The sequence below is a fragment of the Fusarium phalaenopsidis genome (genome assembly GCF_050370095.1).
Source record: "Fusarium phalaenopsidis strain FUZ10S chromosome Unknown contig_32332, whole genome shotgun sequence".
Taxonomy (NCBI): Eukaryota; Fungi; Ascomycota; class Sordariomycetes; order Hypocreales; family Nectriaceae; genus Fusarium; species Fusarium phalaenopsidis.
In genome coordinates this window covers 395,409-418,181 of record NW_028145391.1, presented here as the reverse complement: position 1 = coordinate 418,181, position 22,773 = coordinate 395,409, and the positions used below count along the sequence as shown (strand labels likewise).

Sequence of the window (22,773 nt, the reverse complement as noted above, 5' to 3'; positions counted from 1 at the left end):
GGCGTCACGACTCTGCCGCCTCAAAGTACACCAGTCCCTCCTATCCACGGTGAATCCACTGAGCACTAACTCTGTCGGCACATCTGGACTAGGTATAAACGAGGGCAAGGCACCAAATCCACGACCAGCCATCACATCCCACGAGGGGCCACGCCGTGATCACTGCTGGCTCGTGGTGTCTGAGGTTCCGTTCTGGGCAACCTGCTTGATCACACCGGGGCCAAGATCGACGAACCAAGGCCCATAAGGGAAAAGCTGGCCTCTCTTGGCACTGTCGGAGTGTGATGTAGGGGTTCAACGGCCCCAAGGGTTCCTGAAGGACCGTTGCAAAAAGGGCTTAAGGCGGCTATTGCGACTGCGAGAATCGGGGCCAGTAAGCAGGGCGCCAAGATCGAGGCTAGATGATGAAATAGCTTGCCGATGAGAGGATCGCCCTGAACGAGCAAGAACAAGGTCCTGATCATCGGAACCGAAGTCGCTTCCATTGGGCAAGGGACCCTCAACGGTTCGACCCGAGCTGAAGGAGAGCCCTTGTCATGATGTTTGTTCGCGTCGATTCATCGACCCATGTGCTTGATCTTATCTAACGTAGCTGGCATGACACGGCTCGTGACTTGGTAGCGGCGCTGCGCTTGTGCGTGTCCCAGCAATGCCATTTGAGGCATCCGGCCACGAGGTCAAACAGGTGCGTGGCTCACAGATGTTCTGTTGGTAGACGAAGTGGCGTCCATGATGAGTCTGCAGGGAGCCGAGAAATCGGAAGCCGGGATTCTCTGGCACGGAGAATTTGGTTTGGTGGTTTGAAGGTAAGGTACAGGATGAAGGGGGTAAACAGAGAGGGAAGAGGGGTGTGTGCGGGATGATGATCGATGACACGGGATATGAAGATGAGACAGCAGCAGGCGACAATGAGTGGTTCAACCAGACTGCTTCTGATGCAGGTCGAGGAACTGAATATGAGCATGAGACGAATAGCTTGGATGGAGGATGTACAAATGCATTGGGTTTGGAGCCGTCTCAGTGGGCGCTCTATTACCTTGGCTACGAAACGAAAAGTTTGACTGTGAATGGAGGAAAGGAAGGATGCGATGGCTCGTGGAGCAAGCCACAGCACATGTCAGGCAGGAAGAGGGTGTGATGTTGGCTCAGATGCGAGGTGGTGATGACCATGACAAGACGAAACGAGACACGACGTTGGTTGAGATGGAGGAGAAGAGATGGGAGGAGAAAGTGATTGCGGGGACAATGCGGGTAGGAAAGTGGGAAAAGAGAAAATGCCCGGCAAGACGAGACGAAATTATGAGGCTCAATAACCGAACGATGCTCGGTCGGCACAGGCTCGGATCCCCGAGAGAGATGCGGTTCCGGACGACAGGTGTGGTTTAGAGGTTGAGGTAGCAGCACTAAGAACAAGGCACGTCGTAGCGGTGTTGGAGTTGAAGCTAAAGTCGACCGACACGACAACGGCTCGATGTCAGAAGGGAAGAGAAGAAACTGTTGCGGTCACGCAGACGACAGCCGTCGGACTAGACCGGGAGCGAGATACACTCAGACCTTGCCTGGCCTGGCTGAAGCCGTGCACAAACGTGCGATGGATGGATGCAACGACAACGCTTGAGTCGTTTTCTTGTGAAGCAAGGGAGGAGTGGAAGAGCGGCGTACGGCGACGGCGGCGCCTAGCGTCAAGAAGCGGTCGGTAGTCGCAGAGTCGTCACAGGCGGAGTAGTCTTCTGCCGATGCGGGATGCGGACACGATGGATGGATGGATGGATTGATTCCGGCGGCGCGGGTGGTGAGGATGGTAGATGCCGTGATGAACGCTGGTGATGGTGGATATTTTGTCCATGGGCATTGATGATGTAAAGTGGAGAGGGTGGTGTGGGCTATGGCCCTATGGGCGTGGGAAAGTCGTGGGGTTGTCGACCTTCCTTCTGTTGATCCAATTGTTTTGAGATCCATGCAGTGGCTTCGGGTTCCCGTTAATCTCCTTTCAGTCTTGGAGCACGTCCCTGAAAGAACCGCCGTTAGTCACTGGCAGGAGGCGATCTAGTTTAGACGTTGTTAGCGGGTTATAGGACCATCGAACATCTTCGGAACGATGGAGGTGAACTCAATTCGCCTCCTCCTTCAACCTCCCGTCAAGCAATTGCCGTATGGGCTCTGTACAGATTGCGGAGAGGAACCTCTTTCCTGTCGTATTCCTGGGCGATCTTCAAGCCTAAAGCCTGGGCAAGCATGTACCTTCCAGATGAAGCAAAGTACTCCTTCAGCGCTCCAGATGTACTGTAGCCACTTCGAAAAAAAAAAAAAAAAAAAAAACTCCGGGCATCCACCGATGCGTCCATCAAGTACCATAAAGGGATCGCCCTAGGAAACTCGCCGTTCCTCTCAACGCGGCCGGCGTCTGTTCACCTGCATCTTCTAGTTCGCCGAACAGATTCAATCGTATTCACGCCCCAGGACAAAGGTCAGGCCCATGTGGACCGAAACCCCAACGACCCTGGGCGCTTCGGTTCGTGAACCCCCAAGCAGAAGGAGAAGCAACATCTCCAAATCCTGCCGAGCAGTTGAGAAACCACCCTAGGCGGTGGCTTTCCAGCTAATGTTGCCATCCACGTTTGTGATTACCGGGATCCGCGATGGGAGCTACTGTAGGTACTCGTCCCTTCGAAACGGGAGTTGGATGCGATGCTCTGCTGGACGAACCAACAAGTGATCTACCTCGACCATGGCGTTTGCCCAAGGGTTCTCGGCCTAGGCGCCCATAGCGTGGGATGGGAAGCGGGGATTGTCTGACAGCGCGTGGTGGTGAAGGAAAAGAAACGAAAGAAATCTACAGTACCACGTCGTCGACGACGGAATCGCCTCTTCCATGGCCATCCCACGGGGAATTCCATCAGCCAAGTCGTCCCATGCCTGCATAATAGCTCGATATTCCTCCCCCTCCATTTCCGTCCTTGCGACGCTGCTTGCATGTCGGCGGCCCGGGGTTAAGCACCGTCTTCGGGGCTTGAGACGGGCTTCAGAGCCAGATTCTGCTTCTCTTTCCGAGTTCCAACGGCCCGTCCTTTCGCTCTGAAGCGAAATTCTCCACTTGTTCGATCGATTCAACAAGTCTGCAACAAGGCTATTCCTCACTTGAATCAGCCCTTTGCATGCCCTTTAATATTCCGCCAGGTGTAACCGCACCCGCTAACGGATGCACAGAGGGGGGAAAAAAAAGAGGTCCAGCTCCGAGGTCCAAAAAGAAAAGAAAATTTTTCAATTCCCCTCCTGCTCCTCGGCTCTCATTCGATCGGTACCTGTTCCAACAAGAAGAAAAAAACAGTCAAAACCGCAGGGGTGGCCCGGCCCAGGGGCCTAGTGTTAAGGGACCCCTGGTCCTCTCGAGCGTCGGTAACCAGTCAACCTCGCGCTTGGTGCTTGACGCTACTGTAAGTTGCTAATTAGATCTTATCAGATCCGGTTTATCAGATCATCAGATAATTCCCTCATCTCCACTCTGGAGCCCAAATCCGCACCGGCGCCTTCTCCCTTCACCCTCTGACCCCCCCGAGGAGGCCCCCAAAAATCCACCATGGCCTTCTGTCCGCCCTGTAACTTATTCGCCGCCCTCGGTCAACATGACTGTACAATACCCGGATCCTCGTCTGGCTCGCCAATCACGGCCTCGTTGCCAACCCCATCCCTCTCCCTCGTGCGGGACCACCCCCTCGTTCTCCTCGAACGACGTTGCGAGACCTGGATGATCGGCTCAGATGGCGCCGACGCCGTCTCCCTCCGTCCTTGGTGTTCGTCAGGTTTCGGTCCCACGACTGACGGTTACGTGGGACTGTGTAAAAAGTTTCAGGGGAGGAGAGCCGTCATCGGCGCCGGCCAAGGCGTTTCGTGCCCTTGCCACGAGCCCACGGAGTAATAATAGCCCCCCAGAACTTGGCCCAGTGGACTGGCACTAACTGAACTGGTCCCTCCTCACTAGGCCAGCTCAGATCACAAACATGGTCTCCGGCAGTGACACCATCTGCTCCCTTGAACTTACAAGGACCCAGACGGCTAACCAAGCCCGCCCTGGGTCGTTCCCAGGGCTTTTTACATATCTTATCTGATCATCCCAATCGATCACCACCGAGGTCGCACCATCGCCGTCGTGTTCGTCGACCGTCTTTGCCCTCCGCGGTAGATCCCTGACCAGCTCTGTCCCAGTGGTCCCCGACTCTCAACAACCCCCACTCCGCCGGTCCGGCTCCTCCTCAGGACGCAAGCTTCACGCGTGGCCATGACCACCCCACTTTGATGAGCGAAGCTGAAGGAGATGGCCGACGAGAATGAAGGTGAGAGAGCTGCGAGTGAGTGTCTGAGGGCAGGGATCAATCGAGGGAAAGTCAAGGCAAGCAAAGGATACAGGCGGAAAGACGCCCTGTCTCTATAGGGCGCAGAGAACATGCGCCCAGAGCCAAGTGATATTTACACCTAGGTTTGAGTGAGAGCTGTCACTGTACACATACGCAAGCACGCAGCAGACGAGATGCCTCGTCGTACCCCTGCGTATAGGAAGCATCAACGTGGAGGCACAGCCAGTCCTTTCCCTTGCCTCCCGTCGTTTCGATGCCGTCAACGTAAAAATGTCCTCCCACTCAGCCCATCTCTTCCAGACTCTGGCCGTCTCATGGGCCCTGACTTGGAATCCCTGCCCTCTCCTCTGCCCGTATGCTGCCCATCCTTGCCGCTTTGAACCTTGACTGCCGGACTCTACCCACGCCGCCACGCATGCCCGGAGGGTCCCTCCACGCCCGGGGCCTGTGACGAGTTGGGAAAGCTGTTGCAATTTTTTTCCTGCCGTGGCCCGGCACGATGCTGTTCGGAGATGACGGGTGGGATGCGGCGTCTTGGGGGAGCGCTCTCTCTCACTCTCAACCACAACGGGGCAGCGCTACGGGACTTCACGGTCCCTCGAGTCCCTTGGACCCGTTAACGAGGTCCACGGGAGGGTCCACGAGGCATGCCGCGGCCGTGGACGTGGACGTGGACGTGGTCACGGAGGCGTCGACTGCGCGACATTTTTTTTCTTCTTTCCCCTTGGTCCCCTTGTGCTCCATTGCAGGCAGCTCTGGTAGTTTGGCGCTTTCGTCCTTGCCTCATGATACTTGCTTGACCTGCCTGCTTCCTGGCAAGCCCCTACCTGGTAGAGTAACGACCCAAGACAGGGCCTGCATGAGGCAATCCCTGGATCCCCTTGTGTGTAGTGCTCGTCGAGCACTCACTCGTCGGCTAAACCTCCCGTCCCGAGGGGGGTCAAAGAACCGCTTCGGAAGCGCGTGCGTCCAGCTCTCCATCGGTGTCGTTCACTAACAAGCTCCTCACAAGCTCTGATGAGGGATCTTTTTGAGGATCTAATCCCCCAAGGGACAAGATACATAGATGACAAAGGAAGGAGAGAAAAAAAAAGAGGCCCTTGGCTTACGGGACCCATTCAAGCTAGAAGCTAAGGTCGGCGCTTTTCAGAACAGAATGGATTGGATATCCACGCGCCCCCTCCATTTCCGATCCCACCCTCGCCCTCCACACAGCCGCAGACCGACCTAGTCAAGCTGGGCTGGGCTACTCACGCTGCTGGATGCTGCTGCTCACTTGCGTCTTTCTATCCCAAGCATAGCTCCATCGGCCGTCACCACTCCCTCCCACGCAATACTTGCTTGAACTTGCTTGGTTTCTTGCCTTGGTGCTGCTGCTGCTTCTGCTGCTCCACGCCCAGGACGGCCGGCACTGGACAACGACGAGGCATCCAGAACCGGCTCGGCTCTAGTGGGCTCTTAGCTGCGTCCTTCCCGGCTCAGTAGTGTCTCCATTCCATGAATCCCTTCTCCCCCTTCCCCATGTATCATCGAGAAGGTGTATTCGTATGTACGTGCGGCGGACCGTGGTTGTATTAGCATCCCCATGGAACTGACGCCAATGTACCTCAACCGCCTCATGTATGTACCTAGTCGTGCCGTCGGTTCGCGCAGAGCGCCGGTATGCGTTCTTTGATGTACCTCGTCGCTCTGAACCCGCACGCCCGCGCTGGCTCGCTGACCCAGCCTCGCAGCCTCCTCCAGAGTTGTGTACTTGGCCGCTGGTTCTGCTGCGCTGCTACTCCTCATGGGACCCGTAGTCTTAATTTGCTCCGAACTGAGAAGTGGCACGCAATGGGCCGGATGGGACTAAGAAAACGCTGTCGCCTGTAGATCCCATCCCCGACTTGACTACAAAATGCCCATATGTCCCCCCCATCCCCGAGGCCTTGTGTCCGTCTCCTCTCCTCTTCTTCTCCATAACCCTAAGACCTTCTCCCGAGAGAGACATCTCAAGAGCTTCCTTCATCATCTCAAACTCTCTCCCATCGTCCGAGATCCCATCCCACCTGGTTCGCTCTTGTTCCGTTGGTGTTTATACCCAATTGGACCACCAAGGAGACCTCGCTTGACCTCGTCACACTCCCGTTGGTCAAGCTCACCCGCGGAACTGTCACGCTTCTCTTGTGGCTAGAACTGTCAAGTTTCTCTCGTGCGGAACGATAAAAAGCAAGCAACCCTCTTTTGCAGCCGGTGTCATCCGTTCCGGTTCGCTTTTAAACTGGACCTTCTGCTGGCCTTGTCTCCCACGTCACGACTCACGAAGCAACGACTCTCTGTAGGCGCATCTTTTTTTATAAAAGGTCGTCTTGCCCTCAATTCCCACTTCTTTTTCACTATCTAGACATATACCCCTTCACTACTCCACATCTGGATCCCAATTGCTGCTGCCGCCACCATGACTCCCCACAGCGAGGTTTCTCTTAACGGCGCCGAGTCCGCCCCGGCCCTGAACGGAACCAACGGTACCAACGGTGCCGCCAACGGTCATCACGGACCTACCAACGGCACCACCAACGGAACCACCAACGGAACCACCAACGGCAACGGCAACCATGCCGCTCCCGTCACCGGACCCCGAGTCCACAAGGAGCGCTCCAAGTATCTCGAGGCTGCCCCCGCGGATTCCGAGTTCGACCTCATCTGCGCCGGCTTTGGCCCCGCCAGTCTTGCTGTCGCCGCCGCCATCCACGATGCCCTTGCTGAGGGCCAGAAGCTCACTCCTGATGGCTCCGCCCCCAAGGTCCTGTTCCTCGAGAAGCAGACTCGCTTTGCCTGGCACGCCGGCATGCTCCTCCCCGGAGCCAAGATGCAGATCTCCTTCATCAAGGACCTGGCCACTCTCCGCAACCCCCGATCCGAGTTCACTTTCCTCAACTACCTCCACTGCCAGGGCCGTCTTGTCGACTTCACTAACCTGAGCACTTTCCTGCCTGCCCGTAACGAGTATGAGGACTACCTCCGGTGGTGCTCTTCCTGGTTCGACCACGTTGTCCAGTACAACAACGAGGTCCTCTCCATCTCCCCCGTCGACAAGGAGGCTGGGGCCGTCAAGAACTTCATTGTTCAGGCCCGCAACGGCAAGACCGGTCATATCCAGTCCTACCGCAGCCGACATGTCCTCGTCGCCGCTGGTGGCCAGGCTTCGCTCCCCAAGAGCCTCCCCTCCAAGCACCCTCGCGTCCTCCACTCCTCTCAGTTCGCCAACTACGCCCCTCAGATCCTCACCAAGCAGAACGCTCCTTATCGCGTTGCCGTCATTGGTGCCGGCCAGAGTGCCGCCGAGATCTTCAACAACGTCCAGAACCTTTACCCCAACTCCAAGACCTGGTTGATCATGCGCCAGGAGTTCCTCCGACCCAGCGACGACTCTCCTTTGTAAGTTGCATCGTGAAATTCTAGGTCGTTCTTGCTAACCCGAGCAAAGCGTCAACACCGTCTTCAACCCAGAGTACATTGACAGCATGTGGCCCCGATCTGCCAACGCCCGTCAGGCTCTGCTTACTGAGGCCCGCGCCACCAACTACGGTGTCGTCCGCCTGGAGCTGATTGAACACCTCTATGAGAAGATGTACGACCAGAAGCGTGAGATTAGCGACGACGAGACTCAGTGGCCCCACCGAATCCTGGCTGGCCGCGAGATCGCCAGCGTCGACACCAAGGGCGACGTCCTGGAGATCAAGGTGCAGAACGTCCAGGACGGTCCCCTCGACGGCTTCGTCAACGAGGAGATCCTCGAGGCTGATCTTATCGTCGCCGCCACTGGCTACAAGCGCAGCGCCCACGTCGACATGCTCAAGGACGCCTGGTCCATGCTACCCAAGACTGTGTCGGGGCGCACCGAGTTTGGCAAGGGCGTCAACGGATGGAACGTCGAGACCCCCGAGGGCGAGCGCAAGATCGCCGTCGCCCGAGATTACCGGGTCAAGTTCTCCCCCGGGGCCGTTGCCGACAACTCTGGAGTCTGGCTGCAGGGCTGCTGCGAGGGTACTCACGGGGTAAGTTTTGCTGCTGCGTCAGAGCGTCATTGTGCCTGTGCTAACTGTGTCTATAGCTGAGCGACACCCTCTTGTCTGTCCTGGGCACCCGCTCGGGCGAGATTGTTCAGTCGATTTTCAAACAGTAAAAGCGTCACGACAGCATGAATGAATTGGTAGTATAATATGGGTAGCAAGGGCAGCGAAAATAGTCGGCCGGACTCGATGAGCAATCATCCGGCCTGGTCATTTTTATATCCTACTTTTTCTTTGAATCATTTATACCGCGATTTTAGCACTCAGAATGGTGGATTTTCAGCTCAGTTTCTTTTTGGTGTTTTCTAGACCTGGATAGGGCCCCAAAGAGGGCATCAAAAACAATTCGACTCTTTCACTATGAAGGCTCCTATCATGCATTGCTTATCCTTGACATTTGATCATTATCCAGTATCCTCATCTTTGTCTGAAAGATTACTTTAGGCTCTCCCTCACTGGCTACAGTACGATCAGAGGGTGCCAGCCATCCAGGTCAACCGTTCTGAATGTCTCAGGAACATGCAACACTACCGCGATGCTGCACGTCGCCCAATCTGGCTCCTATTCAACATCCAGACGTTTTCTTCTTTAGCAAGCCTGATTACTCACCCATAGAAACTCATTCGATGTTCCCTTTATCCGCCTCGGACCCCGTCGTCTTCCGCCGAGCGTAGCATCTTCTGTAGGTCACAAAACGGTCAGACCTTCTAGAATCGGCAATGGCTGCGGTAATCTTTGCTCATGGCGATGACATCGTCCGGGCCGAGCACAAGAACGTGTCAGGAAAAGCATGGGCTTGGCTGCGCGCATGCGGTGGCTCATGAGCCTATCACCACCGCATCCCGCAGGTGTCGTCTCCGGGCAGCTCCGAAATCCACCTTGTATCTCGTGAGTTAACGAGTATGCTTGTTTCAGCCGTATCTGAACTGAACAGAAAAAAAAGATGCTAAAGTCTGGAGATGTGATGCGCAGCGCAGGCGGCGGGCCGGGCACCCTGGCATCCCTCCATTTCGCTGCAACCCACAACGCGCACGCCCACTCAGGACACGGATTTCCACCTTTGCTTTGCTTCTGGGCCTCGTCACGCACTCGCTGCATGACGGGCTAATGTACGTAAAGAACCTGCAAGAAATCTCCAAGGCCAGTGAGTGACAGACAAGGATGCGTTTTGAACACCGCCCAGAGCGGTTTAACCCCCGGCTACAACCTACCTACCAATGTATGTAAGGGAGAGTTTGACCAAGTAGCAACAGGAAATAAATTCCCTCGAGTCCAGGCCCTGTTTCGAGTTCTATCTGAGTGAGCAGTAAGAGAGCCGAGTTGACAGGGTTGTGACTCCTTGTCAACTGCTGTGCTGTGCTGTGCTGTGCTGTGCTGCAACTCTCTTTTCAGGCGCCTCTTTTTCTGACGCCTCTTGGGTTTCTTTTTTCCCGCCTCCTCATGCAAGGACAATTGCCATCCCATTGCCTCGGCTCCGTGGCTCTTTGACCTGTGAACAGTTCAGCCCATGTGCTGTTAGCGTTTCTGCCTAGGACAAGGGCCATAGGACCCCAGGTAGGTAGGCCTGGCTCTTCTTCCAGAGTGCCCAGAGGCTTCTTGCCCGGAATGCATCTTCGTGTGACGCTTCGACGAATTGTCTGTCGTATCGTGTCGTGTCGGGGTGGATTCGATTCTAACCAGGGGGTCAAAGACGGTCAGAGCTGGCCAGGGTCATGAAGCGAACGAGCCTTTTTTTCCCGTCCTCCTTCCTTCTGAAGCTGGGATTGGAAGACTCTGTCCATTATTCATCCATCCCGTGACGCTACGCTCCGAGACAGAGACCAGAAGCCGAGAGGAGAACCCATCCTCCGGCCGGCAAATGACCCCATCCATCGTTGACGTATCGCATCGATCGAGTGGGACGGAAAGCGGAGCGGAGTTTGACTTGACAGCGCGGGCAGGCTAGAAGCTATCCATTTGCAGCCAGCCAGCCAGCATTAATCACGGATCGGATCAGCTCAGCAGCCCAGCACACGCAGCGCAGACGCAGCCCAGCCCCAGCCAAGGCACACGACTCTGAGAGGTATCCAATCCTGACCTCGGCACGCCGTCCGTCAGCTACGCGGATGACGGCCTGACTGACGACTTACTGGCTCTCCCCCCGCGGGACTTGTATTACGCTACACTGCACTACCTTGTCTACACTGCCATGCGGCGGCTCGACGGCGCCGGCGCCGGCTCTGGGGCTTCGGGTCCAGCTGCGTCGCCGTCACCTCAGCCTACTGGTACTGGTGCTGCTCCGCCACTGCAGCGTCTTCCCGTGAATCCACGTCGACACAAGGTTGCTCCAGAACGGCGCAAACGCGTTGTAACAGCGTAAGTCGAGGTTTGAGTCTCTTTAATCTGTCTCTCCCTTCATGTATCCACCACAAGCCTCCATCCATCTACATGCATGTCCCAGATTCCGTAAACACAAGAGATCGTACCCTGTCTAACATGTCGTGTCTCTCCCAAGGTGCAATGCCTGTAATATCCGCAGAGTACGCTGCTCAGGCGAACGTCCTTGTCGCCAGTGCAGCTCGTCCTCGCGTGAATGCGTGTATCCCGTGCCTGTTGAAAAGGTCACCATTACGCGTTCTGAGCTGGAGGACCTGAGGCGCAAGGTCGACCTGTACGAGCGAGCCCTGAAGGATACGGTACCCGAAGCCATCTCCAGCGCCGTGCCTGATGCCACGAGGCGCCACGAGCTGCTCAGCTTACTTGGTCGTTCGGACCCTTATCAGGCTACTGGGGGTTTGGCCGCAAGTGAAGCAGCCAGGACGCCACTGTCCAGCGTGCAGCCTGGTGTTATCGCTGTGACGACGGCTGTAGATGGTCAGGTTCAGCTCGTCCGGGCACCATCTGAACTTCCTCCACCTCAGCAAACCGACCTACAACGGCAATACCAGCATCAGCCGTTGCCCCAAGTCCAATTCCAGGATACCCCATTCCCTCAGCTTGCCACCCCTCCAATTGTTCAAGTTCATCACCATCGACAGGACGATGAAGATGGCGTATCGACAGAGGGCCGCTTACTTCACGACCCTGATGGACACGCCCGCTTTCTCGGTGAGACGAGCGGCGCGACGTTTCTCGACTACTTGAAAGAATTCATGACAACCGTCCTACCTCTCGCATATCAGAATCTTCGTCCAGGTTCTGACGGCAGTGCATTCTTATCCAGCCTTGGCCGCTATCAAACATACGACTCAAGGCCTTTACACGACCGAGATGTCGACCCCTTTTGGTTCCCTCCCCGGCCTGAAATGGAATACATGCTGTCCGAGCTACGATGCTTCCTCCAGGACGGTAACGGTAACTGGCCAAGTGGAGGCATCTACTGGTGGGGGGATCTCTCCTCGGCGCCCATCCTCCCTCCCATGGAACGAGACACTCCTCTCGCCCGCTTAAACAAATGCCGCCATCTCGCCTTCTATCACACTGCCTTTGCCGTCGTGTCCCAGGCCACAGCGACACCGCCGCAAGACTTGACTGTAGACTCTCATCTGAGCGAGTACTACTTCAGTCGTGCCCGTCTTCTTCTCGGAAACCCCCTCGACATCACGCGATTCACCGGCAACGAGGTGTCGACGTTAACATTAATGGGCTTCTACTTGATCGAGATGAACCGTCGAGATGCCGCCTACATGTGTGTTAGCAATGCCATGCACATCAGCATCATGCATGGAGCCCACCGAGTATGGGCAGATGAGGGTGGTAAAAGAGTTTTCTGGACACTCTACGTCCTCGATCGATACTTGAGTTGCCTAATGGGACGTCCTCCCACTATCATGGACGATGCCATCCGATTACAACTTCCATGCGACGCTCCGTAAGTCAAAGATCAAAACCTCATGAGCAGCTTTTGTTGACTATTCCACAGGGGACTGCCTCCCGCCGATGGTCTCAAAGCTCATGTTGAACTTTCGCGTATATCCGGACATATTGTGTGCAACACATATCGTGTATCGCCATTGGATGGCAACACAGGGCCAGTTAGAAACCTCGAAGAGGCCATCAGACTGCTTGATGAGTGGAATCTTAATCTCCCTCCTTCTCTTCAACTCTCAAACAACGGGTTGAGCGATGATCCAGCTTGTTGTCTGCTACACATGAGCTACAACCAGGCACGTCCCAATAACCCGCTCCATAGTTGGATCTGCGACTAACGCCCGCCTGAAGCTGATCATATTAACCATTCGGCCCCTCTTCTTCGCTACAGTGAAGAAGTCATTCGCAGAAAGACTAGTCACGCGTCAATGTTCTCTCCGTTCCCATCCCCAGCTCCCTCAACTCAAACGCTGCACCGCCGCAGCAGTCCACAACATCCGCCTCGCCCGCCAAATCCTAGCCCTCAACCACCCCCGGAAGCTCCTTCAAGCTGGCCTTCACTTCATCTTCAACGCCGCCATATGCTTGATGCTGCGGGAGCTGGTAGTGGATGACGAGGTCGTCGAGCCGAGGGATAAGAGAGTCCTATGTCAAGACCTTGACTTTGTCATTGCCAGGTTCGAGGATGAGAGCCGGATTGGAAGCAACTACGGTCGAGACTGCGCTACGGTTCTTCGGGATCTTCGTGTTCTCGTTGGACGCCTCCGAACCCCAGTCGACACCAGCCTCGAACCGTTACGCTCCAACGCCATGCCACAACAGTCTACCACTACCACGTACGATCCGATCGAGAACCGGACCACGGTAGATATGGGACAACAATGGCCGGAGAAGTTGACTTCAGAGGCCCTCCAGCAACCGATTCTCGTTGAGCAGGGACATATCCTCTATGATGAACTGGTATCTTGGATTGACGGCGATTGGAACTCATACAGCGGATATCTCATTTAACATTTTACATATAAAAAGGCATTTAGGAACAATAAGGGAGGGTTAGCGATGTTTCCAAGAGCGATAGAACGTCATTCAATAGCTATTTGATAGATACGTAAGATGTAATAGCCTCCACAATCTAAGTGTTCAGAGATGGCTTGGCCCGAGCTACCCTTCACCTCACTCAGCCCAAGACCCTACCTACCCTGGGGAATGACGTTGAACCAAGTCCCCATACGTGTCTTGCCTTCTTAAGCTCTTTCCTTTGGATCGACAAATATGTAGTAGAAGAACTACGACGGTCCAAGCTACAAGTCAAATCGGGTTGCCCAACATAAGACATGGAGGAGCTCCCATAGGTGGCTTCTCCGGTCTGGATGCCAACCACCATTCACATCATATCACGAATGCAAGGTTCCCAGTTAAAGAAGTAACGCGTAAGAAAAGCAAACCTGATTCACTTCAAACAATATCCATAAATGACATGATAATCCTGCTGTTCATTGTAGAAGACCCTTCCTAGCATATCGTTTAAATCCAACATTGCGCCAGTTTATTCTCCCTCACAAGCCTAAGCAGATACTTGCCCAGGTATTTGTGTCGTAGAATTCACGAAGAAAAAAAGAAAAGGGTATGTCCCTCAAGAAATAGACGATGCCTCCCACTCCCTAGTTCTACATGGCCTTTCTTTCTTGTCCCAAAACTGTATCATTTCCCTTTGTCCCATAAACACCGTCGTTAAGCAGCAGCAGGCGCTCCTGTCTTGTCGTTTGCCGTCTCCCTCTCCAGGAGGGTTCCAAGATGTTGAAGGTCTTCTCGTGCGCGAGGATCTCGTTCAAAGATCTTCCGAACCACCTCCCACTCCCTGCGTGACATCTGCCACGCTTGCGGGAGGATGAACTGAACCGTCGGAACACTAATCAGGGGTCCAAGGATCTCTTGAGCCATAGCAGTACCGGCCTGCTGAGCCTGGTACTTTTGCGCCTCCGACATCTCCGTCGGAGCCGGCGGCTGGCTAGCTGGAGGTGCAGTCGGTGCTAGGGCGGCAACTGGTCGGGTATGAGGCGGCTGTGGGATGGGCACCGGTGTCATCGAATGCAGGTGAGGTGGTGGCGAACTCTGAGGGAATGCTCCCTGGGGCGCCTGAGGTGTTGCCGGTGAGAAGGCAGGACCTGCTGACGCCGTCGAGTTACTTCGTTGAGCGTGTCCCACCGGAGTTGGCGACCCCTGAGCGCTCGCATCTTGTTGATTCGAGGCATTATCCTTCAGTTGCTTAAGCTGTTCAGGATCGTTGCGATACACAAAGACCGCCAGCAACATTGGCTCAGTGCGAGTCTTTGGGATCTTGTTGTCAACAAGGTTGAGCATAAACTCGGGGTAATTATCCTCTCCAGGGGGAACAGGCACAAGATACGTGTCTCGCACATTTCCTACAACCTTGTCCCCGATCACACCATACCGCTTCTTGCTCACAAAGTAGTCGATGAGAGCGTTAAACTCGGTATGCGAAGCTGGAGACACGGGTGTAATGCTAACAACGATGATATCGGTGAAGCTGCTGTAGCGAAGACTGCAGAGATACTCTATGGCACTCTGCTCCGTGATGCGGCCAGCCACTGTCATTCGTCTTGGTATCAGTTTCGACCATGGCCCAACGGTGGCAAAGTTAGCGCCGCCGATGTGCTTGGCCGTTGCTGGGAAGTCCGCGATCGAGCTCATAGCCAACGCACCCCGCCAGATAACGTCGGGGTCCTGAGTCTCCTCAGTAGGAGAGTACGGGGGCGATTCGTTCTCCTCTTGGAGCATCCGGTCTACATCAGCATCAACACCCGGGCCATTAGCCGGGGCTATGGGAGCTGATGGACGGCGGTTCTGAGAAGCAGTCGGAGACTTGACACTTGAGAAGACCTTGGTGATATCAAAGTCGGGATGGCTCGGTGATCGTTGCTTATCGTCATGCTGTGCTGGATGGGAAGCGAGGTCCGGCTTGTCTCCCCCGACAGGCTCTTTCTTAACGGTCTGAGCCGGTGGGCGACGCGGACCTGCTGGGAGAGGCACTGGGGCGTCAGTGACAAACGACTCGTCGTCGATAACCTCTTCGCCCTTGTGAGTTCGTCGTACACGAGGTCCTGTTTCGGATGTGTAGAAAATAGACTGCTTTTCAGCCTTGGCCTTCATCTCGGCAGTCTGCTTCTGCATCTCTGACGAAGCAAGCTGCTCTGACGTCATGACCGCCAGGCCCGAAGGCGAAAGGGTCCTAGCCAAAAGTCCATGGCACAGTTCTGGGTTGTTCTTGAGGTTGAAGGCTAGGGTTTTGACCTGTTGACTGTACTCTTTCTGTCCCTTGGTCACAGGATGCGTGTCAAAGACGGCACGTTCGATTTGTAGAGCGAGTGTCTCGGACTTGGACTCGATCGTGCTGCCCTCCTCAAGCTGGAGGCTGCCTTGCTTCTGTATTGAGGTCAAGACATGGGTGATGGACTTGTTCAACGCCTTGGCTGGCCCCATTCGCTGGTTGGGTAGCTCTCCGATCGCCTTGGCCAGGTCTGCTGGAGGCGTGTAGGAGACTGTAGGTACAGGCGCGGCTTCGTTCTCGGCTACGCGGCGGATCTTGGCCGTCTTCACATGCCACTCAGGGTTAGCAACTGGACAAAGTCCATGCGGGATACCAAAGGGACGACTTACCTTGCCATCAGTGTCGTGGGAGTCTTCTCGAGCCTTTCGTTTCCCAGTCTTGGTCTCCTTCTTCTCTTTGGGGGCGTCAGGGGCCGGAGACGGCTTGGCCTTTGACTTGTCCTCGTCCTTGGTCTCGCTATGTCGCTTGCTCTTGCCCTTGCGACCACCGCGCTTCTTCTTCTTGGCCTCTTCATGCGCTTGACGCCGGGCCTCCCAAGGCTTCTCTCCCTTGGCCATACCGTCGAGGAGCTCCTTGTGATCTTCGGGTCGGCATTGCTCGCACCAGTAATGCTCAGGGATCTCGTCGTCAAACGAGCTCACTCCGACACAAACGTTGTGCTGCCACGCGCCGCAGGTTTCGCAGGCGATCCAGGCTTCACCAGAATCCTCATCCTGCTCGGTCGCGCCACAGACGCAACGGATGAGCTCGTCCTCCTCTTCTTCTTCCTGCCCCTGCTGCTGCTCCTGTTCCTGCTCTTGCTCCTTGGCCTTCTTGGTCTTTTTTGTCTGTCGTCGCTTGGGGACGGTCGCCGGTTCAAGTTCGTCGAAGGATTTGGTGTGCTGGCCCTTGGTGGCGCGCACCGATCGTCGAGGTTCTGCTTCGCCTGAATTGTTGTTATTAGTTGATCTGTTGGAACGGCTGGTTTTGCTGGTTTTGTCGCGCTTTGGGGGAAGAGCATCGTCCTCAGCACCCTTTGGGCGTCTAGACGAATTGGCGGGTCGTTGTCGCTTACCGGACATGGTGTGAGGTGTGAATGTGTGTGTACAAACAGCGGTCTTCAAATGGGAGGCGCGTTCCCAGGTCGGGTGATAATGCGTGAATGGCGGCGCAGTCGTGTTAGACGGAGGGGTCTACTGTTGCAGCAAGGCGTGGGACGGCGTATTCCCTCAGACAGACATTGAGCTAATTACGTGGGAGACAACTAAGAGTCACGACTATGTCACGGCGAATTCTCCCCAGGAAATCCACGCGCAGATTTGTCTGCCTTCCAACTTATATCCGCCTTGGCGCAAAGAGATGCACTGGCTGTCGGAAGCACCAAACAGAAAGATTATCGTGGGCGCAAAGCTCAAAGACAGATCTCCTCCGCGTTGAGTAATGCGCAAAGGGATTCGAAAGTATGGCGGTTTGTAGTAGGAGTCACAGAATCCGAAAAAGGCGCGCGACGATTAGTTCGTGATGCCGATCCGATATCAGCAGGATGGAGCGGGTCGCGTGCCGAGGCTGCGAGTGCGCGCGAGCTCTGCTGGGTTATCCAAGACGGAATCCGCTGGCTCCGGGTGTCGCGTCAGGCGGGAAAAATCAGTCGAAATGATCGCGATCCGTCTGAGGAAACGGCTTCCCAGGTGGTGATGATGTAAAGGGGAGGTTTTGGCTTCCCAGGGTTGGAGGGGGGAAGGGAGCTCTATGCGGAGGTGGAAAACTTCGGCAGTGGCATCCACCCACTCCTGCCCTACGACAGCTTGCGCTTGATGTGGTGGCGGGTGCTAGAGGTGGCAGGTGAAGCTGTTTGGTGCCTGGTGGCGAGTAAAATGCCTGATAAATCAGACAGCGACTCTTGACATGAAAATGGCTTAGTCACCGCTCAGAGTCCAGCTGGTCAGCCTTGCAGCCACACAGCCAATCGTATTGGCTTCAGCTACAAAGAGTCCACGCCTCAGGCATCAATCTTCAGCCTAGGCCCAGGCACACTAAGCAACAGGAAAGCTAACGCGGCGCGGCGGCCTAGAGCTCCGTCACAGGCTACCTGGGCTGTACCGACGTAAACGAACCCACGCCTCAACCCCAACGACCAAATCATCACCGCAACCTCCTACTTTGGTAGACCTGCTCTTTGACGTGCCTGGAGAGTTGCATCCCTTCCGCTCTATCACCCTTACTACCCTCCGATCGCCGCCATCATGTCTCGTCGCTACGATTCCCGAGTGCGTGTGCCCTTGAAGCTCTAGCAGTTGGAAGCTCTCCCGCCAAGCTGACCGGTTCTGATAGACAACCATCTTCTCACCAGAGGGTCGCCTGTACCAGGTCGAATATGCGCTAGAGGCCATCTCACATGCCGGTACCGCCATTGGTATCCTGGCCAAGGATGGTATCGTCCTGGCCGCCGAGCGAAAGGTCACCTCAAAGCTGTTGGAGCAGGACACTTCGGCCGAGAAGCTCTACATCCTGAACGAGTGCGTCCACCTTTTTTTGCTTCTGCATCAAGACATTGATGTGATGGATGGACCTTGCTGACTGGTGCCTGTCGTTTAGCAACATGATCTGCGCTGTCGCTGGAATGACCGCCGATGCCAACATCCTCATCAACTACGCTCGACAAGCCGCCCAGCGATACCTCCTCACTTACAACGAAGACATCCCCTGTGAGCAGCTCGTTCGCCGACTCTGCGATCTCAAGCAGGGTTACACTCAGCACGGTGGTCTGCGACCCTTCGGTGTCTCCTTCATCTATGCGGGGTGGGACCCTCGAAGACAGTTCCAGCTCTACCTGAGCAACCCCTCGGGCAACTACGGTGGCTGGAAGGCCACAAGCGCGGGTGCCAACAATGCTAGCGCACAGAGCTTGTTGAAGCAGGATTACAAGGAGGATTGCACCCTGAAGGAGGCTTGCGGTATGGCCGTCAAGGTCCTGAGCAAGACCATGGACTCTACCAAGCTCAGCAGCGAGAAGAGTATGTCACCCCCCAATTCAATATCTTAAGCCCCAAAACTAACCCCCATCCAGTCGAATTTGCGACAGTAGGACAGACCGAGGACGGCAAGATCTACCACCGGCTGTGGAGCGCCGACGAGATCACGGCGCTGTTGAAGGAGCACGATCTGGCAAAGAGCGAGGAAACCGAGGAAAAGTAGGGGCCAAGGCAATAGATTCTTGATAGATGGGTAGGAGGGGAGCGGGGCCACCCTAATCTGCCCCTGTACAATAATATCATGAAATGACCAAAGGACGAGACAACAAATCTGACCAAGTCAAGTCTAAAGAGCATACGAAGCTCGCTCCGGCGGTGTGAAAGCAGGCTGGCAAACAGAATGAAGCCAAACGGTTTGAAACAAGTACGCCACTATGCCTAAGTCCCCAGTATCAGCGTCGCGCATTTCTCAAGTCATCCATCTCATATCCTACATCTGTCCCAACCCTGGCTGCCTCCTCGTCGTCAGTGACTCGTTGCCAGCCAGGTTGGGTATCAACGCCCGGCGGCGGATAAGGTTCATCGCATCGCTGGCTGGAAAGCCGGGGCCAGTGTCGTCGGTAGCTCCAGTATGCAATGCTCATGCCAAGAGCTGAGCCCACGCAGACATCGTAGACGTCGTGACGGTAGTCCTCACATCGGGATATGGCGACGAGAGCAGCTCCAATGAGCGGCAGAAGACAAATCAGGGCGCGGCTAAGATCGCGACCTCCGGCTGAGTAACGGAAGACGTGAAGCTGTCCAGCGAGAAAGAGGCTAAGGAATCCCAGACCAGCAAAAGAGAAGGATGAGTGACCCGAGGGGAAAGATCGCCAGCCCTCCTGGAGAATGTGACCATCATGTGCCGTGCAGACTTCGATGGTAACAAGAGTGTTGGCCTTTGTAGTAGTAGCAGGTTTGCAGCGATCCAGCAAATCCGGACGAGGCCGGCCCACGGCGTTCTTGATAATGTCAGTGATAAAGGAGGTGAGGACGATAGAGATGAGGAATGAGAGATAGGTGACTTCATGCTTGGCGGCTGAGGACCTGGCGAAGAGGTTGTAGGCGATGAGAACTCCAAGAGGGATGAACAAGGCGTATACGAAGTTCATAACTTGATCTTGTCAACTCATGTCTCATAGGCTGAATGTGGTTAGAGGTGTTGAAGGAGAGACATACAGACGGGGACACGCTCCTTGACAGCAAAGGGGTATGAGATACGCAGGTCATTTATGTAGAACATGCGATGGAACGGATTGACAAAGAGGACAATCTATTCAGAGCGTTAGTGGGTGTGGGTGTGCTGAGGGTAATAGAGGTCCGTACCAAGATCCATCCCGTAAGGAGGATGACGAAGCCAACATAATCGGGCGCATGAGTTGTCTATTGAGCGCAACAATACAAAGGCCTAATCAGTCCCCTGCTTTCTTTATCTGGTTATGCACACAAGCAACATACCCTCCATTTCCTTCGCAGGAATGAGATTGGCCCGCCGGACGAGCCGTAGCTATGAGCAGGAGCCATGACGGAATATGGGCGCAGGGGGGTTGCAATTGAGATCCTCGCGTAACATTGATTGAAGGTACTTTGGCAAGCAAGAGTCCAGCTGATTAAAAGATACAGGTATTGAGATGATACGAAGCACACAGGGTGGGCATCTAGGTCATGGCTGAGCCAGTGACGATATTCGCTCTGGTGTTGAAGAGTTGACAGATTGTAAGCTGAGATGATGGCGAGGTTGGTGTCTCGAAAAAGAAACCGGCCCCAGCTCCCCGAATTTCTGGGTCCGCTCAAAACAGAACCATTGATACTTGACTCGCTCAGACGAAGCAAATGACAATAAAGGTCTTTAAAAACAGGCTAGAAGCTATAATTCATCGTTTTCTAAGCTTGGACATGGTATCATTCGCTCGATAATACTATTCTCTTATGCCAAGACGTTTGGTTCTTTGCTTGGAGATTGGATAGTACCCACTACACAGTGAAGTACAGAGAGACTTTAACACGCCCATCATAGACATCTTCTCAATAACCTGATCATCACAAGGGAAATACCATAGCCAATGCAAGTATAGATACTTGGGATATATCAATAAATCATTTCTAATCCAAGATGACTACTTTTATGAACCTTTATGGCCTTGAACTTGGTTTAAAAATTGTCTCAGTGAGTCTCTAGGGTAAACACATTTCAACCGCGACCCACTCTCCCAGGGCCCAAGCTTCCGGAATTCTTCAACTTTGCGATCATCGCAGGCATGAACATCATCATGACCCTGACTTAATTCTTCCTGTAAACCACGATCCCTTCTGCACTCTCCTTCGCGATCCTCCACCTTCTTACAGGCTCCTACGGCGTACAGGTCTTTCTCTGGAGATCTATCGATTCCAATACTGTCTCTAATGGTGTAGCTTGCGACGCGACGCGACAACTCAAGATGCTCAAATCAACACATAAACCATCAGCAGCCGCCCTGGCACCGCTGCCTCCAGGATGGACCGAACACACGGCGCCGACCGGCCATACATACTACTACAATGCCGAGACGAAAGAGTCGACATACAAGCGCCCAGGGACCGAGCTCCCACCACCACAGCCGGCGCAACCTCCAGCATCCGCCTACCCTGCTTATGGCTCTATGCCTTCCCTCGCCGATCCCAACGTCGCCAATTCTTATATGGCGCAACTCAACCGAACGCAACATGGAGGGCCGCAGAATCATCAGCGAGGCGGTCATGGAGGGGGTCGTGGAGGTTTCGAGGGTCGACCGCGCCCACAGCCAGTCGACAAGCCGAGAAGGAAAGAAGCGATTCCAGGTTGCGAACCGTGGATCCTAGTGTACACCAAGTACTCGAGGCGATTCGTGTACAACCCGGTCAAGAATGCCAGTTACTGGCGCATTCCAGAGAAGCTGATGCCGGCAATCCTGGAGCTTGACAAGGAACGGCTTCGCAAGAAAGCAGAAGGACTATCTGTGGAAGAGCCAGAGGCCAAGAAGGATGAAAAGAAGGACAAGCCCACGGCGGCATCTACGACAGAAGTACCAGGCCAAGAGAACGATGACGACAGCGAATACGAGGAGGTCGAGGTGACAGATGACGAAGGCGAAGGTGAGGGCGATGACGGCGACGGAGATCGCCCATCGAAACGACAGCGAACCGAAGAAGACGCAGCCGAGGACGATGACGAGGACATGCCGATGGAGTTCACAGAAGCGGATTTTGCGGCGCAACTTCAGGCTATGGGAGAGGACTATGGTCTGGAACCCGGCGACTACGATGACGGCAACGCCGAGGAATGGCCTGAAGGCGCTGAAGGCGTGCCGTTTACACAAGAAGACGCCAAGGCACTATTTAAAGATCTGCTCAACGACTTCAACATCAACCCTTACAGCCCATGGGAGAAATTACTGGAAGAAGGAAAGATCATTGATGATTTGCGATACACCGCCTTGAGCACTACCAAGGCACGCCGGGAATGCTGGGATGAGTGGACACGAGAAAGGATCGCCGAGCTAAAGGAGCAAAGGGCCAGGCAGGAGAAGAGGGATCCTCGTATTGCTCTCCTGGCCTTCCTACAGGAAAAGGCAACGCCGAAACTTTATTGGCCCGAGTTCAAGAGGAAATACAAGAAGGAGGAAGTCATGAAGACCCTCAAAATCACCGACAAGGATCGCGAAAAGTCATACCGAGAGCACATCAGCCGACTCAAGATGCCACAGTCAAAGCTCAAGTCGGACCTCACTGCCCTGCTCAAGGCGCAACCCATCCACCTCCTTAACAACAAGTCGTTATCGACCGGCTTACCTGACGCCATTCTTACTGATATTCGGTATATATCCCTTGAGCCCCAGGTTCGTGATCCTTTGATCGAGGCTTACGTGAGCAACCTGCCTCCGCCACCCGAGGACCCAGACGCAGCTAAGGACGACGAGGAGAAGAAGAAGCAGCAGGAGGCGCGCGAGAAGCGTCAAAAGGCACTCGAAGACAGAAATCGGGCCGTTGAGGAGCAGAGGAGGAAGCGGGACCGTGAGGTTGCAGTCAGCAAGGCCCGGTTGAGAGAGGAAGAGAGGGAGCTGGAGATGGCTATGAATGTGGGGAAGCAAGGATTACAGAGTCAATTGGCCAGCATGAAAGAAACCGAGAAGGAATCTTCATGATGCCGGTGTTCATCAGTCATT

The 22,773-nt window shown here is 54.8% G+C and overlaps 6 protein-coding genes across 6 annotated transcripts; 4 read left to right on the top strand and 2 right to left on the bottom strand.

The window, feature by feature from the left end:
• Window positions 1-6,789: 6,789 nt before the first annotated feature.
• LRP88_13149 (L-lysine 6-monooxygenase (NADPH-requiring)-domain-containing protein) lies at window positions 6,790-8,517 on the top strand (the record flags this gene model as incomplete). The annotated part of the gene is made up of 3 exons (XM_083249527.1): window positions 6,790-7,769; window positions 7,819-8,389; window positions 8,446-8,517. 3 exons carry the CDS (start codon window positions 6,790-6,792, stop codon window positions 8,515-8,517), a joined length of 1,623 nt encoding a protein of 540 aa, XP_083093861.1.
• Window positions 8,518-10,592: 2,075 nt separating this feature from the next.
• Window positions 10,593-13,264, top strand: LRP88_13148 (uncharacterized protein; the record flags this gene model as incomplete). Its single annotated transcript, XM_083249526.1, has 4 exons — window positions 10,593-10,759; window positions 10,899-12,254; window positions 12,306-12,549; window positions 12,605-13,264. 4 exons carry the CDS (start codon window positions 10,593-10,595, stop codon window positions 13,262-13,264), a joined length of 2,427 nt encoding a protein of 808 aa, XP_083093860.1.
• Window positions 13,265-13,984: 720 nt separating this feature from the next.
• Window positions 13,985-16,663, bottom strand: LRP88_13147 (Adenylosuccinate synthetase-domain-containing protein; the record flags this gene model as incomplete). The annotated part of the gene is made up of 3 exons (XM_083249525.1): window positions 13,985-14,230; window positions 14,297-15,865; window positions 15,932-16,663. 3 exons carry the CDS (start codon window positions 16,661-16,663, stop codon window positions 13,985-13,987), a joined length of 2,547 nt encoding a protein of 848 aa, XP_083093859.1.
• A 1,161-nt stretch (window positions 16,664-17,824) lies between these two features.
• LRP88_13146 (proteasome core particle subunit alpha 3) lies at window positions 17,825-18,776 on the top strand (the record flags this gene model as incomplete). Its single annotated transcript, XM_083249524.1, has 4 exons — window positions 17,825-17,848; window positions 17,913-18,097; window positions 18,177-18,595; window positions 18,649-18,776. The coding sequence occupies 4 exons, from the start codon at window positions 17,825-17,827 to the stop codon at window positions 18,774-18,776; spliced, it is 756 nt and encodes a 251-aa protein (XP_083093858.1).
• A 229-nt stretch (window positions 18,777-19,005) lies between these two features.
• Window positions 19,006-20,109, bottom strand: LRP88_13145 (phosphatidic acid phosphatase type 2/haloperoxidase; the record flags this gene model as incomplete). Its single annotated transcript, XM_083249523.1, has 4 exons — window positions 19,006-19,706; window positions 19,772-19,865; window positions 19,919-19,975; window positions 20,038-20,109. The coding sequence occupies 4 exons, from the start codon at window positions 20,107-20,109 to the stop codon at window positions 19,006-19,008; spliced, it is 924 nt and encodes a 307-aa protein (XP_083093857.1).
• Window positions 20,110-21,030: 921 nt separating this feature from the next.
• LRP88_13144 (uncharacterized protein) lies at window positions 21,031-22,752 on the top strand (the record flags this gene model as incomplete). The annotated part of the gene is made up of 1 exon (XM_083249522.1): window positions 21,031-22,752. The coding sequence occupies one exon, from the start codon at window positions 21,031-21,033 to the stop codon at window positions 22,750-22,752; it is 1,722 nt and encodes a 573-aa protein (XP_083093856.1).
• Between the last annotated feature and the right edge of the window lie 21 nt (window positions 22,753-22,773).